Source organism: Puma concolor, chromosome A3 (genome assembly GCF_028749965.1).
Source record: "Puma concolor isolate L17-30 chromosome A3, mPumCon1.1.hap2, whole genome shotgun sequence".
In the NCBI taxonomy this organism is placed as follows: Eukaryota; Metazoa; Chordata; class Mammalia; order Carnivora; family Felidae; genus Puma; species Puma concolor.
Genome location: NC_141669.1, coordinates 53,991,820 through 54,017,243, shown reverse-complemented (window position 1 = coordinate 54,017,243; position 25,424 = coordinate 53,991,820). Strand labels below are relative to the sequence as shown.

General features: G+C 48.2%; 1 protein-coding gene across 1 annotated transcript; it reads right to left on the bottom strand.

Moving 5' to 3' along the window:
- Positions 1-2,660: 2,660 nt before the first annotated feature.
- Positions 2,661-4,277, bottom strand: ASPRV1 (aspartic peptidase retroviral like 1). Its single transcript, XM_025932787.2, has one exon. It carries the CDS (start codon positions 4,039-4,041, stop codon positions 3,262-3,264), a length of 780 nt encoding a protein of 259 aa, XP_025788572.2. The 5' UTR covers positions 4,042-4,277; the 3' UTR covers positions 2,661-3,261.
- Positions 4,278-25,424: the final 21,147 nt, after the last annotated feature.

Here is a 25,424-nt window from a genome sequence, read left to right as displayed (position 1 = left end):
TACACATCGATACAGACAAGGAGAGAATGAGAAGATAAGATTAATTGGTAAAATGTTACTATTTGGGGAAACTAGGTGAAATGGATGGAAATTTTTTGTACTGCTTTTGCAGCTTTTCTGAAAGTCTGAAATTATTTCAAAACCAAAGTTTAAAAGTAGAATAAATGTTTGCTGGATAAGGCATGAGGAATTATGTAGCATAGTGTGGGGAATTAGTAGCCATTTAGGGTATGGTGGTCATTATTTGAGAAGTGGGTACCTTGCAGGAGCCATGAGTTGCCCCTTAACTAGATTGTTCTTGGCCAGAGCTTTTCAAACATTCCTGTGCATGAGAATCACCTGGCAAGCTTGTTCAGTGGAGGCTCAGGTGCAAGTCTGGGGGGATGGGTAGAGATTCTGCATTTCTAACATGGTCCGGGGGCCACTGATGCTGCTTTTCTGCTGGCCCCGGTGTCACCCTTTGGGTCACAAGGGGGCATAGACAGGTGGGATGTAGACCACAAATTCTGCAGCCTGGCTGCCCGGTAGGACCCTGAAGGACCAGCTTTAATTGATCCTCCCAGGTGATCCTAATGTGCAGCCAGTATTAAACCTTTACAACCTTCCCTGTCTCCTTCCTGTCATCTCAAATTCAAACCCTAAGTCTGAATAGTACCCTAGCTTCCAGAGCTACACTCGCCGCTGCTGCTGTACTCCCATCACACACTCAGAAGCTGGAAGGGTCTTTCTGATCCTCCACGGTTTAAATGTTTGTGTGCAGGTTACGCACAAACTCCTCACAGGCACAAAGCCCTCTGCAATGTGCCCACAACCTACTTTTCCTAGCTGCTCTCCAGGGCTCCCCCCTTGATGCTCTTCTCCCAGAGGCTCATGTCACCGTCTTGCAGCTCAGGCTCCACCTTCACGCATTTGCATTTGTAACCACACACACAGCATTTGTCTCAGGTCTCTGGCCCCCAATCCCCGTCCCAGGTTAAGAGCCACCGCTTGGTTCCTTCCTCCATGGGAGCCTGTGCTTCAGAAGTCACCGATTTCCCCTCTGGCTGGGCCCACCTTGGGGCTCATTTTTCTCCATGGGAGAGAGCTGGTGGCTCAGACCGGCTCCCCTCACTCAGAACAGGGGAGCAAGCATCTCTGCAGCTGAGATACAGGTGACCCTGTTCCTGTTCACATAGGACGGGGCTCAGCAGCTGCTGTACCTGGGGAAGGGCAGAGCAGGGACAACCTGGGTGTTGGCCGGGAGTTCCAACCTGGCACCCAACTCCCCATCCCCTGTCCACCTCCCTACCCTCCCACGGCTCACCCTCCCTCCTTCAGCCCCACATGTGCCTCGGATCTGAAGGACCTGAAGGAAAATAGGTCACAGGGAGGTGCCCCCTGGGTTGTCCCCTAGAGGGGAGGGCTTGGCCTAGGAGAGAAGCCACATTTGTTAGGAGCTGAAAACCAAACTTGAGAAAGGGACCTGGGAGGCACAAGGAGACCATCCCCTTCCCCAGTCCTCCTACCTCCTTCTGGAGTTCTCCCACCTCCACAGCCAGGCCTCTCACAGGGCACCCCCTCTCCAGGCCTCACTTCACCGGAAAAAGACTTCCTTCTGATCCAGCACCGCCCACCGCCTCACGTGCCCTGAGCCTGGAGCCAATTCCTTTTAATACGCTTGGCTGCGCAGGGATGGGCTGCAGTAATCATGAGGATTAGGGCTGCACCTGGGCCTCAGTTTCCAGGAGAATCACAGCTGGACTCTGAGAAGGAAGCAAGCACCCCTGGCTCAGAGCAGCTTCAGGAGGGCCAGGGTCAAGTCCCCAGGGGCTTCTGAGAAAAAAGACTCATCCCTGCCTCTGGCTCCTGCTTAGCTCTTTGTCTCTCCCCTGGGGACGGATGTCTGGGTGGAAACTTCCAGGAGAGGCTCATCCCACCCTCATGAAGGGAAGATGGCCTTCATCCTCAACAGCTCTTGACGCTTTGCACCCTTGGTCTCCCTGCAGATCTTTTCGCCTGGGTGTTTCCAAATTTCCAACCCTACTGAGTTCCAAAGAGAGAGGCAGAAACCTGGGAGCAGATATGAGGTAGAGCCCTAAAAGAGATGAACACCCCATTCCCAGATCTAGGAATGTCCTCCCCACTTCATCCCATCTCTCTCGTTTCGGGCCCCAAGTCCCTCCAGGAAGGAGCTGTCCTCCTGATGCCAGAGCCCCCACTGCTACCTGCTTCTCTGTCCTCCAGACTCCCTTGGGCTGCCCCGTGCAGGTCAACACTTGTCCCCTCACCTTTCTGCCTCCAAGGCCGCCTCTGTTTCCCCAGTGGCTGTAAGAACTATTTGCCAGGCAGGTACTTGCCCACTTGTTTACAATAACCATAATCTTCCTATCTCCAATCAGCACCTCACAAATAACTTTAGGGTCACTCTTGGGGATAAGAGGCAATTTGGATGCAAACATATTGGAGTTTGAAATAATTAGAGGAATTATGGAAGAAATAAGTAAAAATATTTGAAACTGAGGCTATCTTAGAAAATCCAAAACATATATACAGTCACTGTGTATATATTCTCTTACATCTCCAGGCTAGTCACTCACTGACTAGATCTTCCTTCTCTTTGACATTTTCTCCCTGTTGTACCCAGCCTCTCACATCCATTCCATTCATCCCCAGTCAACACATTATGTGGTTTTTCCATGAGTCAATTTTTATTGGTTTTTGAAGTAATGAATTATTGGCATAAGGCTCGATGGGTTTCAAAGCAATGACAGAAGGAAACTACATCATACAGGTAGGTGGGAAGACCCAACAGGAAAGAATCCCAGAGTAGCTGTGACCCTCATCCGCAAGCGCTGGGTCTTGCCTGTGAGGATCTTGCAGCCAGGACCCAGCCCAGCTGAAATAAACTGCATGCACCTCAAGATGACTGAGCCATAACTCAGGGGATCGATCTGACGGGGTGCCCCAGTTCTCTCTCCAAGACAATCACTTCTAGCCTTCTTGGAACCTTCTTCCAGCCTTAAATCTTTGGCAGCAATAACCGCTTGACCACCACGAGGACTCTCCCTCTCACTGAGATGGCCAGCCTGTTCTCCCTCACCTGTGCCTTTTCAGATAGAAGCCTCCCCCACCAGCGGCAGTTTAAGGCCCCTGCAGAAAGAGGAGGAGGCAAAACCCAGAGGGCTGGCAAAACCCAGTGACCCCAGTGAGGATATCTGCCCTTCCCCTCCATTGTGGTGGGTCTTCCAACCAATGTTTGGGGGGTAAAGAAAAGGGGGCTTCTCAGTAGGAGAGCTGCTGTCCCCCCTCCCCTGAGAAGGGCTCCTCCTCTATGAGCTCCAGGTCGAACTCATCTTCCAGGGACCCTCCAACAGGCAGGAGCCGGAACTTCTTCCCCTTCAGGGTGCACGTGCGATGCTCGAAGTCCAGGACGGCATTGTGGTCCTGGAGCACATCGGTACCAATGATGGCTTCTTCAGCACTTGCATTGGCCACTAGGAACTCTGCCTTCAGCTTCAGCTTGCCCAGGGACACCACTGTATCCCAAATGCCCAGGATCTTCATTTCAGCCCCATTGGCCACTTTTACCACATTCTCAAAGGGCCGCAGAGTGTCCAAGTCACCATCTGTGACCTCCTCCCACAAGTTGGGGTGGACCACAGAGACCTGGGCCCCCGAGTCCACCAGGAACCTCACGGGCACTTTGCCAATTTTCCCCTTGAGGTAGTAGCCCTTACCCATGCTGTTGGCAAAGACGATCTCCTTAGGCAGGTGGCTGTGGGTGGCCTCAGGCCCCCCGAAGGCCTTCAGGAGGGTCTCTTTCACAGCCCCATAGTCTTCCTGGTCCTTGGGGCTGAGTCCACTGTAGACCTCCAGGGCATCTCCCCTGAGGGACTCTTTCAGGAACCTTAGTTTGGTGACATGGTCCCAATGGTTGAGGTCATTGATGGCCTCGAAGCGGTGCAGCCAGAGGTGTGGGGCTACGTTGGCTCCATCAAAGGGCTCCGGGATGAAGGCATGCTCCTGACGGTCCTCCCGGCTCCTGGCTCCACTCTCAGCCATCCCTCTGCCCTCCTCTGGAACTGCAGCAGCAACCCACACCAAGTAGAGAAAACCACAGAGCAGTGTCGGCGCAATCACGCTGGAGAACAAGGCCTCTCTAAGCAGAGTGTTGTTTGGTGCCCGTCTGGGGCAGGCAGAAGGGACTGGCGCAAGCTGGCTGGCTGACTGACTGCTGGACACAGAGGCAGGCAGCTGCGATAGCCTGCTCACTCTGCAGAGCCTTTTTGATGCCTAGCCTGGGCCCCCAGGGCTCCCCATTCTCCTTTGTTCTGGAAGCCCCGCCCTTGCTCATCCCCGCCCTCCTGCCAGCATCCTGCCCAACGAGCAGGATCAGTGCCTCACCCTTCTGCATCCATCCTGGGACTGGTACAGGGCAGCCCACGGTGCAAGAAAGTCCATCCTCAGTCAGAGGGGACCTACTCAGGTACCCTCCCCAGCCTGTGTCCCAGAATATACAGATGAGGACACGGAGTATGTTATGACATCCAGGTATCTGTCCTCAGCTGGAGAGGGAAGAAGGAGGGGAGGCAGGGACCAAAGGCCCATCAGCTTCTAGGCTGGGGAAGCCCCTTTTCCCTCAACCCCAAGTGACCACTTTGAATGGCTAAAGAAAAGGCACATGCATTCACTAGGCTCCTACTTTGTGCACAGCACGGGGTGGGTAGGTGTTTTTCCTACATTCTAAACCAAGCTTGGAATCCCATAAAATTCTCCAGAGAGGCAGAGAGAGGACAGTCCCAGAATCAACAATGCACAGAGATTGTTTTTTAAATGAGGGGACACACACACAAGCATTTGCCATGAACTCAACTGCTACAGTCATTTTCCCTCATTCATCACATCCGATCCAGAGTCAGCACTTTGTGGGGGACCAGACCTCAGCCAGAGCAACCTTGTTAAGGCCCTAAAGTGGGTTGGTGCCAACCCTGAACTTCTGGGAGGGTACACTGGGATCCAGATGGGCTCCAGTTCTGGGCAGACCCCATCCTCTATGCCACTAGTATTGTCTCCTCCCCTCCTGTTCCCTCTCACCTTCCAGGAACTTTCTAAGAGAGCCCCTTCCCCAAGTGCTACAGCCCTCCTTCTCCCCCCTCACCTGCTCATTCATGGAAAGAGCAGCCAGAGAATCTCACTCCCTTATGTTCTGAGAAGGGGAAATGTCCACCATGTTGGCAAAACCAGTGGTGAGGTTCTGGAAGGCTTTGGATGGAGGAAGTTGGCTGTGTGATCTCTTGCTGAGGAGGGCAGGCTGCCTTGGGCCACCCCAGGGATTCCCAGAAGGCAGATCTGTGAGTCCTAGGGTTGGGGCCAGTCTGTGCAGAGAGACTGGGGCTATGGAAGTGGGGGGGGGGACCCACTTTCATGACCCCATTCAAATGGTCAAGGGGTCAAATGAGCCCTCCATGGAGTCTTCTACTCTGCCTCTCACATGCTCACTCCCGGCCAAGCATGTGTTGCCGTGCGGTGTGCTGGGTCATTCGTAACTCTGTCTCCTGCAGTGACGTGGAGTGTGACGTTCACAGAAACCAGACACATATGACCATCTCCATCCTCCATAGAAATTTACTCTCAGGTCAGCAGGTGTTCCCTGCTGGTCTCCAGGCCTGGCTGAGTGCTGTCACCAAACAGGAGGGATTAAGACAGGAAAGGAGCAGGAACAGCAGAACACCTGTAGCTCTGGGCTGTTTTTCCTGGACCAGAGCCTGTTTCTCATCGGCTCCCTGTACCATTCATCACCCAGTGTCTGGCTGACTCCCAGAGGACCCTGGCCCCAGTCCTGCCTCTGGACAGTCCCAGGGTCCCTGGCCATACAGAAAGATATGGCCCTGCTGCTCTCTCAGCCCCTTCCACCTGACACAGTGAGCTAGCAGAGAGGCAGCTGGGTCAACACCTCTCATCACAGCTGCCTGGCTAAGTAAGGTGGGGCCCTTGTACCATTCCAGAAGCCCAGAGGAGGGAGAGATGGAGTCACTGGGAAGGAGTCAAGTACAGGTGGGTCTCTGAGAAGATTGCACAATGAAAAACCTGCACCCAGAGAAATGGCCTGGCCACAATACCAGGAAGCCCCTTCTACAAGTGGACTTTTGTGGATAGATTCCCAACCCCTGGGATGGGTGTTGTGTTGTTCTGTGGTTCAGGGAACTGACCTAGTGGCTTCCTGGCTACCTGGTGTTCATCACCCTGCACACCTGGTCTCCTGGAAGTGGGAGTGTGTGTGAGGCAGCTGCATGTGACTGAGGGAGGGGAGAGGCAGGGTGGCTTGTCAGATGGCAAACTGCTAGATGCTCCAAACTAGGGCTTGTCAAACCATTGTGGTTGGCATGGAGTCAGACTTCCCCACTGCTCCAGATTAGAAATAGGTAGTCCCTGGGCCTTGGGCTGTGGCACTTCACTTGACTAGGTTTGCTGTTCACTTTGGCAAAGTCATTTCACATCCATCACCTCAGCAGCATCATGGTAAGCCGCAAGGCTGACCAGCCAGCCTTCCCCCAGGACTGAAGCACAAGGAGCATGAAGGGCTAAATGGCCTGTCTCAAGCCTGGGCTCATGCACTGTCCAGTGCGTGCATAACATTTTGCAATACAGCCAGGGAAGTGGGAGTCTGGGCTCAGAGAGGCATGCGGATGGGTCCTGGGGGCTTGTGTTGTTGACGGCCTCTGGTGGGGACAGTGAGCTAATGGGAAGTGAGAGCTGGCTGTTAAATATTCAAGAATTCTGTAAGTCAGTTGTTAAACCAGTGGCAGCTTGAAATTGGACTTGGTGGGAGTATTTACACCACAGACATTGGAAGATTCTTAACAAGGGCTTTTTTTTTTTTTTTTTTTTTCCTGGAAAGCCAGCTGGTCATCACACCCCTGCATGGGGGCCTTTGTCACTCCCTCTCTCTGGGGCAGGTCAAACCCCATGGCCAGTGATTAACAACTTTATCGAAATCTCTACTCCTGCTCAATCTCTTGGGCGGGAATCCCCTTTCTTGCCTACCTTGCCCTGTACACTTGCCCAAACAACCTTTACACTCCTGGGTCCTTTGGCTTAAGGCCATTGGCCTTCCTCAGGGAGGCCCTCCAGGCATTCTGTTCACACAGTCCCATCTGGAATCCCCAGGACAGAAGACCACAGGAGTCTCATGGTTACTAGGGGAGCTGGAAGGGCTTGAGTTTAGGGACCGGTCTCTGGCTAGGATCAGGAACATGGTGAAGTAACTTCTCAAATTCCCTTAACCCTTGGGAGAAACCATACCTGGAATACCCCCAGGTATGAGTGGAATACCCCACTCAAGGACCTTGGAATTGCTATACTAATGCTACAATGATGAGTTAAACCAGCTGGGGCAGGCCAGGTGCCATTGCCTCCTCCCAGAACCTAGGAAATCATCGCTAATTATTGACAAGTATAGGTATTGGGGCGGGAACACCCTCTTTATTATCCATTAGCATCTCCTGAGTGTGCTCTGAAGCAGGCACACCATACTTAACTGGAGAGGAGGTAAATCAGGGCAATAAACAGGAAGGACTTAAGGAGTCCCCACCCTCCACACCCCCTCACTGAGAATTCGGGGCTGTGAGCTCTGCTGCCCCAGTGCTGCCCCAGCAGAAGCTGATCCCCTTTGCCATCTCTTCCCCACAGGTAGTTGTTCTATGTGGCACAAGATCAGTAGAGGGCCCATCAGGGCTCCCAGGAACTGAAGCCGTTGGTGGGCAGTGGGGGGTCTTGGAGGGGGCGTGCACATCCCCAGGAGACTATTTTTAGCGAGAAGCAGAGAGACACCTGATGGTACCCGTGATGAGGTCCAGACTGAAATGTAAGGAGGATCAGGAGATGCGCAGGCCACCTGCTATAGCTCCTCTCTGGGCTGCCTCTGGCTAGCACCATACACTCCCCAAATCACCCCAGGAACTAGATGGGGAAAGAGCAAAGGGATTCAAGGGCTTACCAAGGTAGTAAAGGAAGGCTGAGGGGAGAAAGGAGGTGCACACTCTCCAGCCAGGGATCGTGGGCGTTCAACCTACAACGTCACATGGGGCTCCACGCTCAGAAAGGCCAAACTCGGTTTGATGTGCTGCTGCAGCTGTCTTGAAATTCCCAGTAATTTTGAACAAGGGGCCCTATGCTTTCATTCTGCACCAGATCTTGTAAACTATGTAGCTGGTTTTTTCTCCAACTGATCTGACGGAGACTTCTTTTACATACACACACACTCACACACACGACACAAACATATACATACACACACATACCCCTTACCTCACACCACACATATATAGGCTATCCACAAAAAAACACTCCCTGCACCCTGTACACACATTCTGTAGTCCAAAACCTATACCTATACCATCCATACACAGTCACACTACAGTTCTTATTTCAAAACAGCTAAGAAATTGTGCAACTTGCATATAGAATTCAGCTCCCACCTTTCATTTCACAGATGTATTTGCACACATATTTACACTGAGTATTAAAATCATATTTATTAGAGGCATCTGCTGTTTATTAGCCTCTGGGCACACTTGTTAGCTCAGAGAACTAGACAGGTCCCCATCACCATGGCTTACAAGCTAATGAAAACAGGATACAGATGTTTAACAGCCCCTTTTGAAGAGTTTAAGACTGACATGTATATGCAGACTGACCATGTGAAGCAGTCCCAGTCACAGCCACGCCACTCTGAAAGTGGGTCATCCTGCCCTCTGCCTCCCCCTGACTGTGTGAGGCCAAGGACATGATGTCCTCCCTTCTTCCTCTCACTGGGTACTCACCACCATGAGCTGGGCCCCGACTGCCTGCCCCACTCCTGCACAACCCCCCCAGCCTAGGCTGAGGCCTGGGCCCTGGGGTTGGTGTGGGTGTGTGCATGTGTAGGGTGGGTGGCACAGCTCCTAGGAGCAGGGGCCACAGCTGCTGCTGGCACTCTGCTTCAGTGGGGCATGGCATCAGGTCTTCAAGCTGAAAAGAAGGGCAAAGATGTGAATTCTGCACAAAAATCTAATTAGGGATTCAGATCAGAGACCAAGAGGGTCTGGTGGGCTCTGACCAAAGCAGGGCATATGGGGAAACCCAAGACACCAGCAGGTTCCTATTTCCAAACCACAAACCCTCAGACTACAAACACCACTGTTTGGAGCAGAAACTACCCAGCACTCACACCAGTCATGGCCAAAGGTACTTAGGAAAGATAGTTTTTCCTTGACTGGTCCCCCTTCTTGGTCCCACTGCCCTGACTAAACGGTACTTCTGCCTGTAGGGCCCTTCCCCAGTTCTCCACTGTTCCAGAACTTCTTTTTTTCCCATTTGAATTGCCCTCCACCCTCCTTTGCCATCCAGTTCAGAAGCCCTCTAAGAGGAAGTCACCCAGCTTAGCCCACCAGTTGAACCCACTCTGTCAACAGGCAGCAAGATGTCTGGTGCCAATCGTGGAGGGTCCCGAAGAGTTGTGGAGGTGTTTAGGGAACAGCCATCTCAGGCCCCAATGCTACTGCCAGTCCTCCAGGCCCAGGGTTGGGGCCAGGCCAACCAAGAGTTAGAACAAATTGCTGGCTAACTCCCTAGAAGTCCAACGTGCCAAAAGTGGTTCTTTCCCTGTTTTTATCTTTCAATCAAATATGAGTATCACTTAAGATGTTCTCAAGGCCTCCCTGCTCCCCTCCTCACAGCCTGGCCCTCCCAGTTGGGTTCCCACCTTCTTCCCAAGTCCTGATGTCCCCACCCTAAACCAAGCCCTCATCTCTTCCTGTTCTGATTTCTGCCACCCTCACTCTGGGCCTAGGGGCTCCACCTGGCCAGAGGGCCTGGCTCTAAGGAAAGACCCTCTGCAGACCCCTACCTCTTCTCCCATCTCCATGGTCCCCTTCACTTAATTGAGCGAGAGAGTAGGACTTGTAAGACAGTCTAAACAGCTCTGGGGGCATTGGCCCACTTGTGACAATCGCCCCTGAAATTTATGAAATGTTCGGGCAATCAAAATATACAGATTGGGTATTCTCCAAATACAATTGGGCTTCTAATGACACCAGGAAACTTGGTTTAGAGCTAGATACATAGAGGACTTTGGTCCAACTTAAAATACCTCAAAGACAGCTTTGAACTGATCCTGAAATAGTTTTAATTACTGCTAATGATAATTGGTATTGTGAACAATGCAAAGCCTCAGAGCAAGGAACTGCTTCTTGTGAGTCCACTGCCAACTTAGATCTGCTCCCAACTTACAGAAGACAGGGGGACAAACAGGGGGCACCTTCCCTCTGGCATGTTGAAATGGTATCTTTTCTTTACCATCTGGAAGAAGTAGGGGGAGGCAGGAAAGGGAAGGAGGGAAAAACGGCAGAGCCCTAACATGTATAGAAATCCCCAGGTTATTGGTAGCGGCAGTAACATACATTTATTGGGCACCTATTGTATTCTAGACACCATGCTGGTGGGTGTAAATTAATAAAAGGCAAGAGTCTGCAGCATAGATGGACTGGGCAATGCCAAATAAATGGGCTGATTCAGTTCCATACATATTTCTTGAGGCCAGCTGTGCCTTACGTTGAGATGAATCAGCGGAGCCCTACCCTCCGAGAGTGCTCAAGTGAGTTGGGGAGAGAGGCTCAGACACAGATGTCCCAAATCCAGAGATGAGTGTGGGAGGCAGGCAAGATGGTGGTTCAAGGAGCACTGGACAACTCATCCCACAGAAATCAACCAATATTACCCAAGAGAAACAAAAATGAGAGGAATGTTAAGAGGAAACCTGAATTAGCACTGAAACCAAGGAATGAGGGCACCCACAAACCACAAACTTGGATCAGTTGTTGCTCTCTGCAGTCTCTGTGGAGGGCTTCGGGGGTGAGGGTCCTGGGACTGAGCCAGTTCATATGGACACACCAATCAGGAAGGTTTTGAGGAATGGGGTTATTTTCTGGGTAAAAGAAGTCCAATTAGAAATATGTACATAAGGGGCACCTGGGTGGCTCAGTCAGTTAGGCATCTGACTTCAGCTGAGGTCATGATTTCGTGGCTTGTGAGTTCCAGCCCCACATTGGGCTCTGTGCTGACAGCTCGGAGCAGGGAGTCTGCTTCAGATTCTGTGTCTCCCTCTCCCTCTGCCCCTCACCAATTCACACACACTCTCTCTCTCAAAAATAAATAAATGTAAAAAAAAAACAGTTACCTTTTAAAAATATATGTACATAAAATCACAGAAAAAAAAGACCGGAAGGAAATACACCAGAAGAGTGATAGTACTTACTTTGGGGTGGTAGGGTCATGAATGATCTTAATTTTCCTCTATATACATTCTGAGAATATATTCTCTAATAAGAAAAACATTATTTAAAAATAAAGAAACTTGTCTTTGCAATTTCTGTAAGCTTAAAATTATTTCCAAATAAAGTTTTCAACCAGGGATATATGGGAAATCTCTCTGTACCTTCTGCTCAATTTTGCTGTGAACCTAAAACTTCTCTAAAAAATCTATTAAACAATTTTTTTAAAGTTTTTAAAAAAAGTACTTACGGGGGGGGGGTCATACAATAATACTGACAACCATTATAATCACTGAAGTCTAATGATAAGAGGGTTCGTTTGAATTACCCACAACTTTTGGGCGTGTTTGGAAATTTTCCACAGTAAAAGGTAAATTAAGTAAACTAAAGCTCTGTGCTAAGACCCTCTCCAGCCTGGTCTGCCCAGTTCTCGGCCCAGAGCCTGCATTCTAGATGTCACCGGTCCAGGGCACCGGAACCACTGGTCCCCCGGGACTGGCAGTCTCAGCTGTGAGTGTCTCAGGATCCCTGCTCAGCTGCAGAGATTCTCAGCTGACTCTTGCCAGCAGGAGTGGCCTGCACACTGGGCCCCAGGCTGTGGGCTCAGCACACAGCCCTGCTCCTCCTCAGTCCCTTCCCTTTCCCCATGGCAACAACACCAGCCTTGCCCCTAGCACACCAGAGGCATGCCCCTTCCTGCCTGTCTGCCCACCTACCCACCCAGCCTATTGCAGGTCTCTCTGTCTTGTCACGGGTTCCCCTCTCTCATCCAAGTCAACGTGCACCCGTGTCTCACATCCTAAAAAAATAAACCCCTCACGTGGTCTTGGTCTATGACCAAGCACTCTCCTTGGTCAATGACTCCTTCTTTCCTTCTTTCCTATTTCTGGAAAGGCTGGCCTACACTCAGGGCATTGGCATGTTGATGGTGGGGCACACAGGGCTGAAGCCCAGCCCGCATCCTCTGGCCAGGCCCGCATGCTGGGATGAGGGGGTTAATCTGCCTGGAGGCAGGGGACCCCTTTCTGATTTGCACAAAGGTGCAGCCCTGCTTCCTCCCTGCCTCATTGTGTTACCCCACTCTCTCCCAAAGCCTCTGGCTCCCGCCCCACCACCCACCTCTGCACCCTTGATGGTGCATCACTGGCCTCCCAAATGGCCACATCCCATGGCTCCTTCAGGGAATTTGGTTTTCTGAAGCATTTGCATGACTGGTTTTCCCCCTAAGTCTTTTCTGCCCCATTGGCTCCTGGGACCCAAATTTCTGGATCTTGTGCCTCAAAGACCACTCCCCTCAGTCTCTCATGAGCTCCTTTCTCCCTGAGGCCCCCTTGATAGTGCTTTCTCCTCACTCTGCACTCTCCCCAGGCTGTATCCCTGGCCTAATCTCTCTGCTCTATTCCAGCTGTCCATTGTCATGCCCACCTATAGGTGCCATTTTCTTTTCTTTTCTTTTCTTTTTTTTTAGTAATCTCTACACCCAACATGGGGCTTGAACTCATGACCCTGAGATCAAGAGTCGCACACTCTACTGACTGAGCCAGTCAGGTGCCCCTTTCAACAGTGAACATGTTATCTTGTCCCTCGGACCCTCTCGGCCCCCTGTGTTCTTTTTCTGGGCAAAAGGTACCATCACCCAGCCAGTTTCCTGAGTCAGCCACAGTGGGGGTCACCCTTGCCTGCTCCCTTCTCTCAGTGCCCAATCCAATCATGGACGGGTGGCCAAGTTCTGCTGGCTCCTCCTGAGTCTCCCCCCTGCACCCCCACTGCCTTCCTTCAGGCCCAACTATTGCAGTAATGGTCCTACAGGTCTCCTCTCCATTAATCTACTCTCCTCAGGCTGCCAGAGTCCTGAGATGTAGGAACACTCATGTCATCCTTCTGCTCAAAATTCCCCCATGGCTCCTCATCCCAAAATAAAATCTCAACTTACAACACAGCACATGAAGTCCTCCTCCCTAATTCATGCTCCACCTATACCAAGTGGCTCATGGTTCCCCAAACATGATGGGCTTTCTTGTGCCTCTTTATAAGATCCTCACTTGACCAGGCTTTTTCCACATGCCTGTTGTTCTGGCAAACCCCAACTCTCCTCATCTAAGGCACTGCCACCTCTGGGAAGTCTCCCTGATTTCCCTGGCAGACTTATGGGCTCTGTCCCCTAAGCTCCTATCACAGGTACTACAACTCTTATGCTATCTGCAAGTCCCCAGTGGCATGACCCAGGCCCTCTTGGAGTTGGACACACAATCTAGGCATGAAAGTCATGGTCTTTCTGACTTTGCTAATATTGTTCCCTCTGCTCATCCATAACCTGGACATCCTCCAAACCCAGCTCACCTTTGCTCGTTTCCCAGGAAGCACTACCTGCTCTTCCTCAGCAATCACTCTCCCCCTTACACTTGGAACACCAGGCCTGGCAATGTCATCTTTATCTGCAGACCAGTGGCACTCAAACATTTTTATTTACCGTGATCATAGAAAGACAGACATTTTCCATCATACGCTAGTACAAACATGCATTATAATATATGAAATATACAACTAAATGAAACAAAAATGTATTTACTACATGTAATATAATCTGATATCTTTTATTTCACTTGACTTCTTTTTCTTTTTTTTTAACGCTGGTAATGACACATGTAATTAAGTTCCACTAACCAGTCCCCACCTACCATCTGAAACCTCTGCTACAGCCAGCAGGGATCACTCAGGGTTTCTAGCAGAGGAGCAATGTGATTAGAAGGATGGGTTAGAACAGTGCTTCTCAAGTGTTCTAAGGGGAAGGACTGATTTTCTAAGTTCCCAGTCTGCATGTACTTTATGTTTTAAAAGTACAATAAGAATGAGTTATTAGAAAACAAAGTAACGAAGAAACTTACAAAATGCAAGCCAATTCATTATCATTAGCTTTCAGTAGACACTGTGGAGTGGTGGCAAGAATGTGCTGGCTGGCAAACACCAGACGGGCCACAGGCTGAGGAGGCTTTGCCAGTACTTTTGATGCCCTGAAACCCTTGCCAAGTGGCTGGCCACACCTACCCTGCCAATCTCTGTCCTGAAGAGATTCCTATTTGCATAGTCTAAGGGGCTTTGCCAAGGAGAGGTGTGCCACTGTGCAAGCTCCTGCCTTGTCAACAGAGCCTAGCTGCCTCAGTTTGCATCCTGATTCAGCCGCTAACTGGCTCTGGGCCTTGGATAAAGGACTTAACCTCTCCCAGCGTTGATTTCCTCCAGGATTGTCCTGGGAGATAAAATAGCAATCCTCACTGCAGGGCTTGGCCTATGGCCAAAATCTAGGTCACTCCCCCACCTTGTAACCCACATGGTTACAGTTCTGCCACTATGGTCATCCCCTGGCTTCCTGAGTCAGCCTCATCCTCCCAGGTCCCTTCTCTGTGTCCCTCACTGATCACTTGGGCCAAACCTTCACCCCGCCTCCGTTCCTCACTTGTCTGCCTCTCACTCTCAGGACACAGCTTGCATCCTACTTGGCAGAGGAAATAGTGAAGCCCAGCTGCCTCCCACCCCAGATTCTCCTCACCCCTGCATCCCTTCTCAGAACTCTCTACCCCTCCAGCCTAATCCCTGTACCTAAGCCTCACTTACCCATCCCTCCTCTCTCCATTGATGGAAGCGTCTTTCCATCGATGAGTCCCTCCCTCTTCTGGGAATCTTTCCAAAGCATCCAATCTGGTCTCTGGTCTCTCCTCAGCCTAAGGCAATTTGCCCAGTGGTGTGCTGGTAAATATATAACAACAGGCCCTCTGGAGGAAAAAATGTAGGCACATATGAGTTTATTGTAAATTGTACTGACATAAAATATGTTTAGCAATTTACAAGTAGTAGTAAAATATACAGTAGTCTATACCGTAAATCGCATATAGTAAATTGAATCTTACAGAATACTTTCATTGATTTTTACCAACCTGCTAAGTCCATAACTAACCTATAATTGTAATTGACAAATGAATATAGTTCTAACATGAATATCGGTTGATATTTTTGCTTGTGCCAACTTACTGGTTGAAACAATGAAAGTGAAACAATGAAGATACATGTTGCAACTTCACTCCTTTGTCAATGGTATAAGCAACTTCTTTACTGAATCAGGTAATATTTTTTGAATACTGGAAGAACATCTGCTCAATTTCTCTGTTCCATTCACAATGTAATAGCTACAGGCACAATATGTATATAAGTTCAATGTGCATATTAACATTTTCTCCATAATTTTAAGTCTAGACAGTCAACAAAACAATAAATCAAGCCCTGATGTTTGGTGTTTATCAATTTCCATGGTGCGAATATTCCTACCATGGCTGATTTCAAACTACCAACGTGATGCCTCTGAATGCAGAGTTAGGAAGAAAAACACAGTAACACAACATCATATAGTATATTCATAGATATAACAGATGTAAATCATCTTAAAAGCATAAACAAAATACTCTGAAATCCTTAGAAGTGATGAGTTTCTGTTTTTAATATAATTTACTTAATTGTAATTTTATATAATTTAATTTTTTTAAAATAGCCAAATTTAACAATTGTCTCACAAAATTCCTGAATATTTAACTTCAGCTCTTAGGATCATCTAAGCACACTTGGATCTGACCCCATCCCTCCAGCTCTGCCTTGAACTCACAAAGCTCTCCAAACCTGATGGTCCCTTCCAATGTACATTTTTCATGTCTTTTTTTTTTTTCAATATATGAAATTTATTGTCAAATTGGTTTCCATACAACACCCAGTGCTCATCCCACAAGGTGCCCTCCTCAATGCCCATCACCCACCCTCCCCTCCCTCCCACCCGCCATCAACCCTCAGTTTGTTCTCAGTTTTTAAGAGTCACATTTTTCATCATGTCTTATAAGCAAAACTGAACTCATTCTCCTGCTCTCAAATCTGCTCCTCTCCAGGCTGCCATTCTGGTGAGGGGCTTCACCACCCACACAGGAACTCAAGCCAGAAACCATGGAATCACCATCCCACAGCCCTCAAACCTCCTCTGACTGCAGGTCATGGCCATCTAAGCCCCACTGGAGTCTGCCCCTGATCTTTGCCCCTTGGCCTGCTGCTCTGCTCACACCCCCATCACCTTCTTCCCAGTCCCCCACAGCGTGGCACTGCCTGCTCCTGTCCATCTTCCTCATGGCATCAAAAGCACTCACTATGTCCTGCTCTGTTCTGTACTCAGCAAAGTCAGGCTTCCCAGAGCCCAACAGTCATTGCCCCTTGTCCCATCTCTCTAGATCCACCTCTGGCATATCCTGCATACTCAACTTCTGCCCTAGCTGCAGAACTAGCTGCAGTTCCCTTAATGCATACCACTCTCCCAAACCTCCATGCCTGGCACATACCATTCCCTGTCCCTGAAATTAAAATTCTTGCTTCACAAACTCTTAAGTCATTCTTTTGGACTCACCTCAAATATTATCTCCCTAGTGAGCACCCCCTACTCCAAGCAGAATTCACTCATTTGTTCACTAATGCATTCCTTCATTACTAATTTTTATTTATCACTAACTATGCGCCAGATTCTACGCTAGGTACTAAGTATGCAGAAGTGAGCCAGGCTCTTGGAAAACTCTAATAGGAGAAATACAACTAAGGCAATCAGCCCCCCTGATAGAGCTCTGTGGAGGGTTCTGGGGAAGAGCAGAAGGGGGACACCTTTACAAAGCCTCCTGGGAGCTGTAGCCCTTGATCTGAGCTTTGTAGGCAGGAGTTAGCTAGGGGAGGAATGTGAGAGAGTGCTCCAGGAAGATGGTGCAAAGGCCCTGAGGCGTGAGAACACAGGCCACTATATGTGATTCAGTTTGGCTAGCCTTCAAGGGTCAAGAGAAGACCATGAAGGAAGGCAAGACCAGATCTAGAAGAGTTTTAACTGGCACATGGAGAAAGCTTGATAAATAGTGATTCTGACAGTGATAAAGGCAATGGGGAGCAATGGAAGTCTTCCCAGTCTAGAATTACAGGCCTTTCAGAAGGATCGATTTGAGAAATATAAGGGAGAGATACAGGGTAAGGATCAAGACGCTGGGTGATAGAATTGGCCACTGGGTTCTCAGAGCAGCTGTGGTGGCAGTTTTCCTTGGAAGCCAAGATGACTGGACTGAGATGTGAGGAAGGAAAGGGGTGTTCTAGGTGAACAGGGGGGATGGTGAAGTGGGATCATGAGTGAGGCACACAAAGAGATCCCACTTACCCATCAAGAGCCCAACCTGCAAACTTGCCTTTCCTTTCTTGTCACACTACCTTCCCTCAGTTTTTTTGTAATGTTTATTTATTTTGTGTGTGTGTGTGTGTGTGTGTGTGAGAGAGAGAGAGAGAGAGAGAGAGAGAGAGAGAGAGAGAGAGAGAGAAAGAGAGAGAAAGTGCACATGCATGAGCGGGGAAGGGGCAGATAGAGAGAAAGAGATTCCAAGCAGGCTCCATGTTGTCAGAGCACAGCCCTGAAGTGTAGCTCAATCTCACAAACTGTGAGATCTTGACCTGAGCCTAGATCAAGAGTCTGACACTTAACTGACTGAACCACCCAGTAGCCCCTTCCTTTAGGTTTTTAAAGGCGCCTTGCTCCCTTTAACAGAGGGCCTTTGACCATGCTGTTCCTCTCCCTGAAGAGCTTCCCAGCCTCCTCCCCCATTCTTTAGGAAATTGGTAAGTTTGGAAAGCACCCAGAATTACTTGAGGAAAAGGATCTGTTTGCAGCAGATACATTTGAATTTGCCAAGAGACTTTACTACCAGTTTCACTCACTTAGAGACAGAAGCCAAGTCATGGTTTTCTCCCTGTGGCCCATGTCTTCATAAATAAAATTTGGGCCTTGTCCTTCACTGTGCATCACACAAAGCAAATGCCCAAAAATTATTTGCTGAATGAACAGTCAGATGAATGTAAGAGCCCGGCCAAGGCTGCATATATAATGTACCCCTAACCTTTTCCCCATGGTCAGCGAACTTGTTTTCAATTAGAATTTCCAGATGTCCTTAGGACCACAGGCATATATGTTGGAGTCTGCACATCTCAGGACACAAAGGGTTATACCTGTTTTTGCTCAGAAAGTAGAGGAAGTTGCTAAATGGACCAAAAGAAGAACAGCATGCTTGCTGCTCTCCATCTCTCCTCTGGTCCCAGCTGTTGCCTCATGGAGGGTCAAAACAGGCCAGATAAAAACTGTCCGACTCATAGCTCCAAAATAACAGGAGTTAGAAATGTGACCCAACCGAGGTTCTGTCCCACCCAGCCCTGTTTCTCCCCACTCTGCAGCCCAGGGAGGCTCTGACCCAGGACTGGCCACCTCAGGCCTGCCCCATTCCTGCACCAAGTTCCCCAGATTTCTGTTTTGAGACTCTATTCTGATCTCTCATGAGATCCAAATCTGTGTTCACTTTTGGGTAGTGGGCCTGGTTTTCATCTTCTCTGACAAAAAGTCAGGTGTAAGTCAGGGAGGGATGGAAACCCATGATCCTCCCACCCCTGCTTCTCCACCCACTAGCTTCTCAGAGGAGCTACAGTAGCGGCTGTCCTTAAAAGCCAGACTCAGCCCCACAGTACCTCCCTCTCTCCAATCTGATCTTGGTGATGTAGCAGTGTAGATGAGCAGTCTTCACCCTCATCCCAACCCCAGAAGGCGGAACCAGCCAGGACTCAACCCCAGAGCCAATGAGGTGGAGTTGGGAGCCCTCATGCAGGCCATGGGACCTGAAGGAGACTGATTCTCTCCCATAGAGCAGAGACCAACCAAGACCTATCCCTGGATATAGAACACATCCTTCCTGGAACCTGATACAGGGCCTTTGCCCAGAGGTGATTTTAGACCATTATGTATTGAATGTTCTCCAGAATTATTTGAGTGAAAGAATGACTGATATTGACACTGAGTCAGGAAGCCATCAAAGCCTGTATAGTTCTGGTTTAAGAAAGGGGCAGTCATGCAGACCCCCTTCTCCCTCCAGGTTCAGAATGTCACAGTCAGTAAGATGGCATGACATCTCCTTCCCACATGGGCATAAGTTACCTCTTCCCCATACTTCATTCCCACTTTCCTCTTTGTCACTGTGCCCTGTGCAAAGCATACATGGATAGCCCTAACCCAGATCAACCTATGTGAAACTGTCTGAGGACAGGAAGTCTAGAATACCTCCCATAAAACACACACACACACACACACACACACACACACACACACACACACACTGTCTCTCTGTCTCTCTGTCTCTCTCTCTCTGTCTCTCTCTCTCTCTGAAAAAGCACAAACTGGGCAAAAATCTGGGAATTCAATTTCAACAAATCATTTTTTTAAGTTATGGGATTTCCCAGTCTCTCAAAAGAAAATTACACCCCCAGACAAACATATATAAGTGAAAAACATAAAGACACTGGCAGCAAGCCAGTGGGTGGGAAATCACCAGCAAGGGGATCTCTGTTCCCCTTAGAGTTCTATAATTGTTCCAAAGCCATTGTTCCTGCTCCTGCAACCAACCATACTGTAAGTTGTGTAAGACGCTGTCGAAAGAGCACAGGGCTGAAAGGCAGGAACCTCAAGTTCCAAACCCACAACTGCCCCAAGTAGCTGTGTGACCTTAAATGAGCTCCTTAGCATCTCTGGGTTGTCCTATTTCCATCTATAAAATTACGGGTGTCCTTTAAATCTTCTGTCTTGGATTTCAACTATATTCACAGTTCCTGGCCCAGCGCCACCCAGGAAGCGATTAACAAGTACAAATGAGGAGAAATGGTCCAACACGATTTTTGCATCAATATAACCCCAATATGAATTAAGATACCATTTCCCAACAAGTTCATCAGGGAAGTTGCACAGAAGGCATCTTTGGAAGGTCACAATGTCTTGGGATTTTCTCCTTTTCCATAGCCAATTTTTAGCCCATGGCATGAAAAAGAGAAAAGTAGGAGTAACTCTGTGGGGACACTGAAGGGATTAACTTTACAGAACCACTAAGGCAGAGGCTTGCTTGTGTCAGTCTGAGCTGCACCACTCCAGGCCCTCTTGGACCTGTCTCTAGGTAATGAGCCCTAAATGTGGGTCCCTGCCATTGAGTGGCAATGACAGTGTCATGTGTCTGCCCAGGGAGTGGATGTAAACCCAAACATCATCAACCCCACCCCAGCCCAGGCTAGGGTACTCTCAGACCACTTTTGCATGAACACAACTAGTGCCTGTCCCCAGCCACTGGAGAAAGGAAGACAGCCCTTTGCAGGGTTGGCATGCAGCCAGGGTCCTGGGCCTTAGTCCAGGTAGCGACCCCAAACTCAGAATACTTCCTCAGAATGCTTGCTCTCATCTCCAGAGAACCCTAGGGAGAGAGTCCTTGTGTTCCTCCCAACACTCTCTCCATCTCTTCAGCATCCAGGGAGACACAAGCACCTGGGAGTTGTTTGTTTCAGGGTGGGTTTTCCTAGGTTAGTTCTGAGGATGGTCACACAGTGTTCCCAGGACATTTGCCTTCTGGTCCCCTCTGCATCCCTGAGGGGACATAAGCCAGTGGGCTAGAAAGCTTGGCTTCAGAAGGACAGCTCTGCCCCTCACCTACCATGTGGCTGTGGGAAAGCTACTTGACCTCTGTTTCCTCTTTCATGAAATGAAAGTTATCTGGACTGAATGAGCACTCAGGCCAAGCCCAGAGCTAGCTCATATTTACTGTGATGATTACACAGAGCCACAAGAGAAACCCTCATAGATTAGACCAACAACAGGCCTCAGGGAAAATCCGTCAGCAATGCTGCTAAAGGGGTCCTGGTCAGGTCACGCGATAGGGACTGGGAAAGGTCAAGAATGTCAAAATAAAAGAAAACCTTGCCCCCTCCCAGGAAGACTCTGGGATGGTGAGTGTCCAGGGCTGCTTTAGAGCTTATGGAACACATCCCCTCACTGCACAGCTGAGGAAACAGCCTCAGAGACAATGTATGGCATGCCTGAGGACCCACCACAGGTTTGTGACAGCATTTGGACAAGAGGACATATCTTCCAATTTCTTCCCAGTGTGGCCAGATTATTTCTTCAGACATTAATTTGTGTTTAGATGACTGCATTTTTTTCTTTTCCTTCTCATTGCAAGAAAGTCTTAGATCTGTCCTCTTTTGAGTTTCAGAACTAGACAGAAGTCACCCTGGGCCCTTTTCTCCTTTGCATCTATTTTCCTGAGCCTGAGTTTCTTGCAGACTCAGAGGAGTGTCTTGAAGGCCACCCTGGGAGGGAGAAAATGAAAGTAGAGAGGGAAGTGGGACCCTGAGGAGTAGGAAGAGAATCCAGACCAGTGCCCTGCACCTTCAAGAAGCAGTGGGCCTCAGAGGTGGGGAGGTAGGGTCCAGGGCACAAAGCCTCAGGCATGGCCTGAGGGCAGAGTCTGAGCCTCCCAGGCTACCTGGGCCTGTGAGACAGAGCACAGCCTACAGAAGTACCTCTTTCCTGGGCACCATGAGCCTCCTAGATTCTGGGGTGACCCTTATCAGGAAGGGGCCTATAATGATAGCAATAGAATTTCCTCCCCATCAATACAATTGGAGCTCAGGGTTAGAACTGAGTCAATCCCAAGAGCATTTCTTGTCCTTCTGGGATGGTGAATTGAGATTCATACTATCCACATAAGGCACTGCTCAGTCCCCTTCATGACGTCATTCCCTATAACCGTATCACTCACCCGTACAGTGCTTTACAAAGTGCTTCACAACAGTCCATTCAGTCTCTGAGATCCTCACCATTAACCAGATGAAAAAGAGAGAGCCCAGAAAATGGACCAGATTTGCTCAAGTTCACATAGGTGGTAAAAGAACCAGGACAAAATCCCCATTCTCCTGACTACTGGACAGAGCTCTTTATGTCACTGCCTACCCAGTACTGCTCTTTATACACAGCTGGCCTCGGGTTACTAGCAGAGCTTGCTCTCTCAGAGAACACACCTCACTGTCACCCAGGTTCCATAGCTCAGGGCAGGCCTCTTCAGGAGAAACAAGGCCTGCAGGGAACATCCGGCAGTCCAACCCTTCCTGGGTGACACTGCCTTGGTGACTTTGCAGGATGCAGTGATGACTTTCTAGATGCTTACCTGACATTGGCTGTATGTCAGCTTGAATTGAAGCTAAAAGCTTAGACATTGACAAAACCCCCTATCAATGATTGGGAAATCAAAAACAAAAAGTATAAGTGATTACCAGACAGATGAAAAGAGTCTATAAACCCACTAGCCATTAAAAAATGCTCAACTTGGATGCCTGGGTGGCTCAGTCAGTTAAGCATCCAACTCTTGATTTTGGCTCAGGTCATGATCCCAGGGTTGTGGGATTGATCCCTATGTCAGTCTCTGTGATGAGCATGGAGCCTACTTGGGATTCATTCTCTCTCTCTCTCTCCCCCCACCTTGGCCCCTCTCTCTGGCTCACACTCTCTAAAAAAAAAAAATTTTTTTTTTAATTATTAAAAACAATGCTCACTGGATGCCTGGGTGGCTCATTTGGTTATGCATCCAACTTTGGCTCAGGTCATGATCTCATGGTTTGTGAGATCCAGCCTCACATCAAGCTCTGTGCAAAGAGCACAGAGCCTGCTTCGGATCCTCTGTCTCCCTCTCCCTCTGCCCCTACCCTGCTCACACATGCTCACTCCCTCTCTCTCTCAAAAATAAACATTTAAAAAATGCTACCTTAAAAAATGGGCAGAAGACATGAAAAGACACTTTGCCAAATAAGACATCCAGATGGCCAACAGACACATGAAAAGATGCTCGGTATCACTCAGCATCAGGGAAATACAAATCAAAACCACAGTGAGATATCACCTCACACTTGTCAGAACGGCTAAAATGAAAAACACAAAAAATAACAAGTGTTGGTGAGGATGTAAAGAAAAAGGAACTCTCATGCACTGTTGGTAGAATGCAAACTGGTACAGCCACTGTGGAGAACAGCATGGAGGTTCCTCAGAAAGTTAAAAATAGAACTGCCCTATGATCCACTAATTACACTACTGGGTATTTACCTGAAAAACACTAATTCAAAGGGATACATGCTGTTTATAAGCAGCATTATTTACAACAGCCAAATTATGGAAGTGGCCCAAGTGTCATGGATAGATGAATGGATAAAGAAGATGAATGGATAAAGAATGGATAAAGAAGTGTAATATTGTTCATCCATAAAAAAGAATGATATCTTGCCATTTTCCATAATGTGGATAAATCTAGAGGGTATAATTCTAAGTGAAATAAATCAGTCAGAGAAAAATAAATACCACAAGATTTCACTCCTATGTGGAATTTAAGAAACAAATGAACAGGGGCACCTGCGTGGGTCAGCTGCTTGAGTGTCAACTCTTTATTTCAGCTCAGGTCATGATCTTGCAGTTATGAGAGCAAACCTGCGTCCATCTGTGCTGGGCATGAAGCCTGCTTGAGATTCTCTATGTTTCCCTCTGCTCTTCCCTCTGCTCCTCCCCCACATGTGTGCTCTCTTTCTCTCTCTCTCTCTCTCAACAAACAAAGAAACAAATGACCAAAGAAAAAAAGACAAACCAAAAACCAGACTCTTAACTCTAGAGAACAAGCTAATGGTTACCAGAGGAGAGGCGTGGGAGGGGATGGGTGAAATGGGTAAAGGGGATTAAGAGTACAATTATCTTGATGAGCACTGACTAACATATGAAATTGTTGAATCACTGTATTGTACACCTGAAACTAATATAACACTGTATGTTAACTATACTGAAATTAAAATTAAAAAAATTTTTTTTTCATTTTTTTTTAATGTTTGTTTTTGAGAGAGAGAGACAGATCACGAGCAAGGGAGGGCAGAGAGAGAGGGAGACACAGAATCCAAAGCAGGCTTCAGGCTCTGAGTTGTCAGCACATAGCCTGATGTGGGGCTGGAACTCACAAACTGTGAGATCATGACCCGAGCTGAAGTTGCACACTTAACCAACTGAGCCACCTAAGCGCCCTGAAAAAAATTTTTAATTAAAAAAAGAAAGAAAAAATCCAGAAAGAACAATATTTAAAAATTTTTTAAAATGTTTATTCATTTTTTGAGAGAGAGAGTGTGCACACAAGTGGCGGGGGCAGAGAGAGAGGGAGGGGCAGAGAGAGGGAGACACAGTATCTGAGGCAGCACAGAGCCTGACGCAGGGCTCAAACCCATAAATGGGGAGATCATGACCTGAGCTAAAGTCAGATGCTTAACCAACTGAGCCACCCAGGTGTCCCAGAAAAAAACAGTACTTGAAAAGTGACAGGGACACCTGGCTGGCTCAGTGGGTAGAGCATGTGACTCTTGATCTTGGGGTCATGAGTTTGAGCCCCACTTGGGGGCTTACTCAAGAAAATAAATCTCTAAAAATGAATAAATTTATTAAAAATTAAAAAAAATAAAAAGAGTGACAAAACATTGTTTCCAAAACTGTATGCTTATTTCTATAGCTGGCATCATAGCATTTACATTATATTTATTATTTATGAAGTTTTTTAACTTCCTGCATATATGATCTAATAAAATATTTATATACTTAAAAAAAGAAAAAAGAAATGCCCACTAAATTCACACTATTATTGCTGCTGTAATACCTATTAGCTTGGCAAAGTCCTTCCCTTATACTACTGGTGGGAATATAAATTGACACAACCTTCCTACACAAACATCAAAAGCCTTGAAAGTATTCACATGCTCAAATACAACATGGTATCCCAGACTGGATCCTGGAATGGATAAAGGACATCAGTAAGAAAACTAATAAAAGTCAAACTCAGGGGGCACCTGGGTGGCTCAGTCGGTTAAGCATCTGATTCTGGGTTTCGGCTCATGTCATGATCTCATGGTTTGTGAGGTCAGGCTCTGCACTGACAGCAAGGAGCCTGCTTGGGATTCTCTCTCCCTTCTCTCTGCCCCTCCCCCACTGAAGCTTAGTTAATAGTAATGTACCAATGTTAACTTATTAGTTTTGATGAATATACTCTGTCCGGTTAGATAAGATATTAGCATTAGAGGAAGCTGTGTGAAGGGTATGTAGGAACTCTGTACTATCTTTGCAACTTTTCCATAAATCTAAAATTATTTCAAAACAAAAGGTTTATTTCTAAAATTTTTATAGATTCTTTTACCCGGAAATTTCAATTTCTAGGATTT

Excerpts from the sequence above, each read along its gene's own strand:
- ASPRV1 (XM_025932787.2), bottom strand. The coding sequence starts at position 4,041 with ATGGCTGAGAGTGGAGCCAGGAGCCGGGAGGACCGTCAGGAGCATGCC.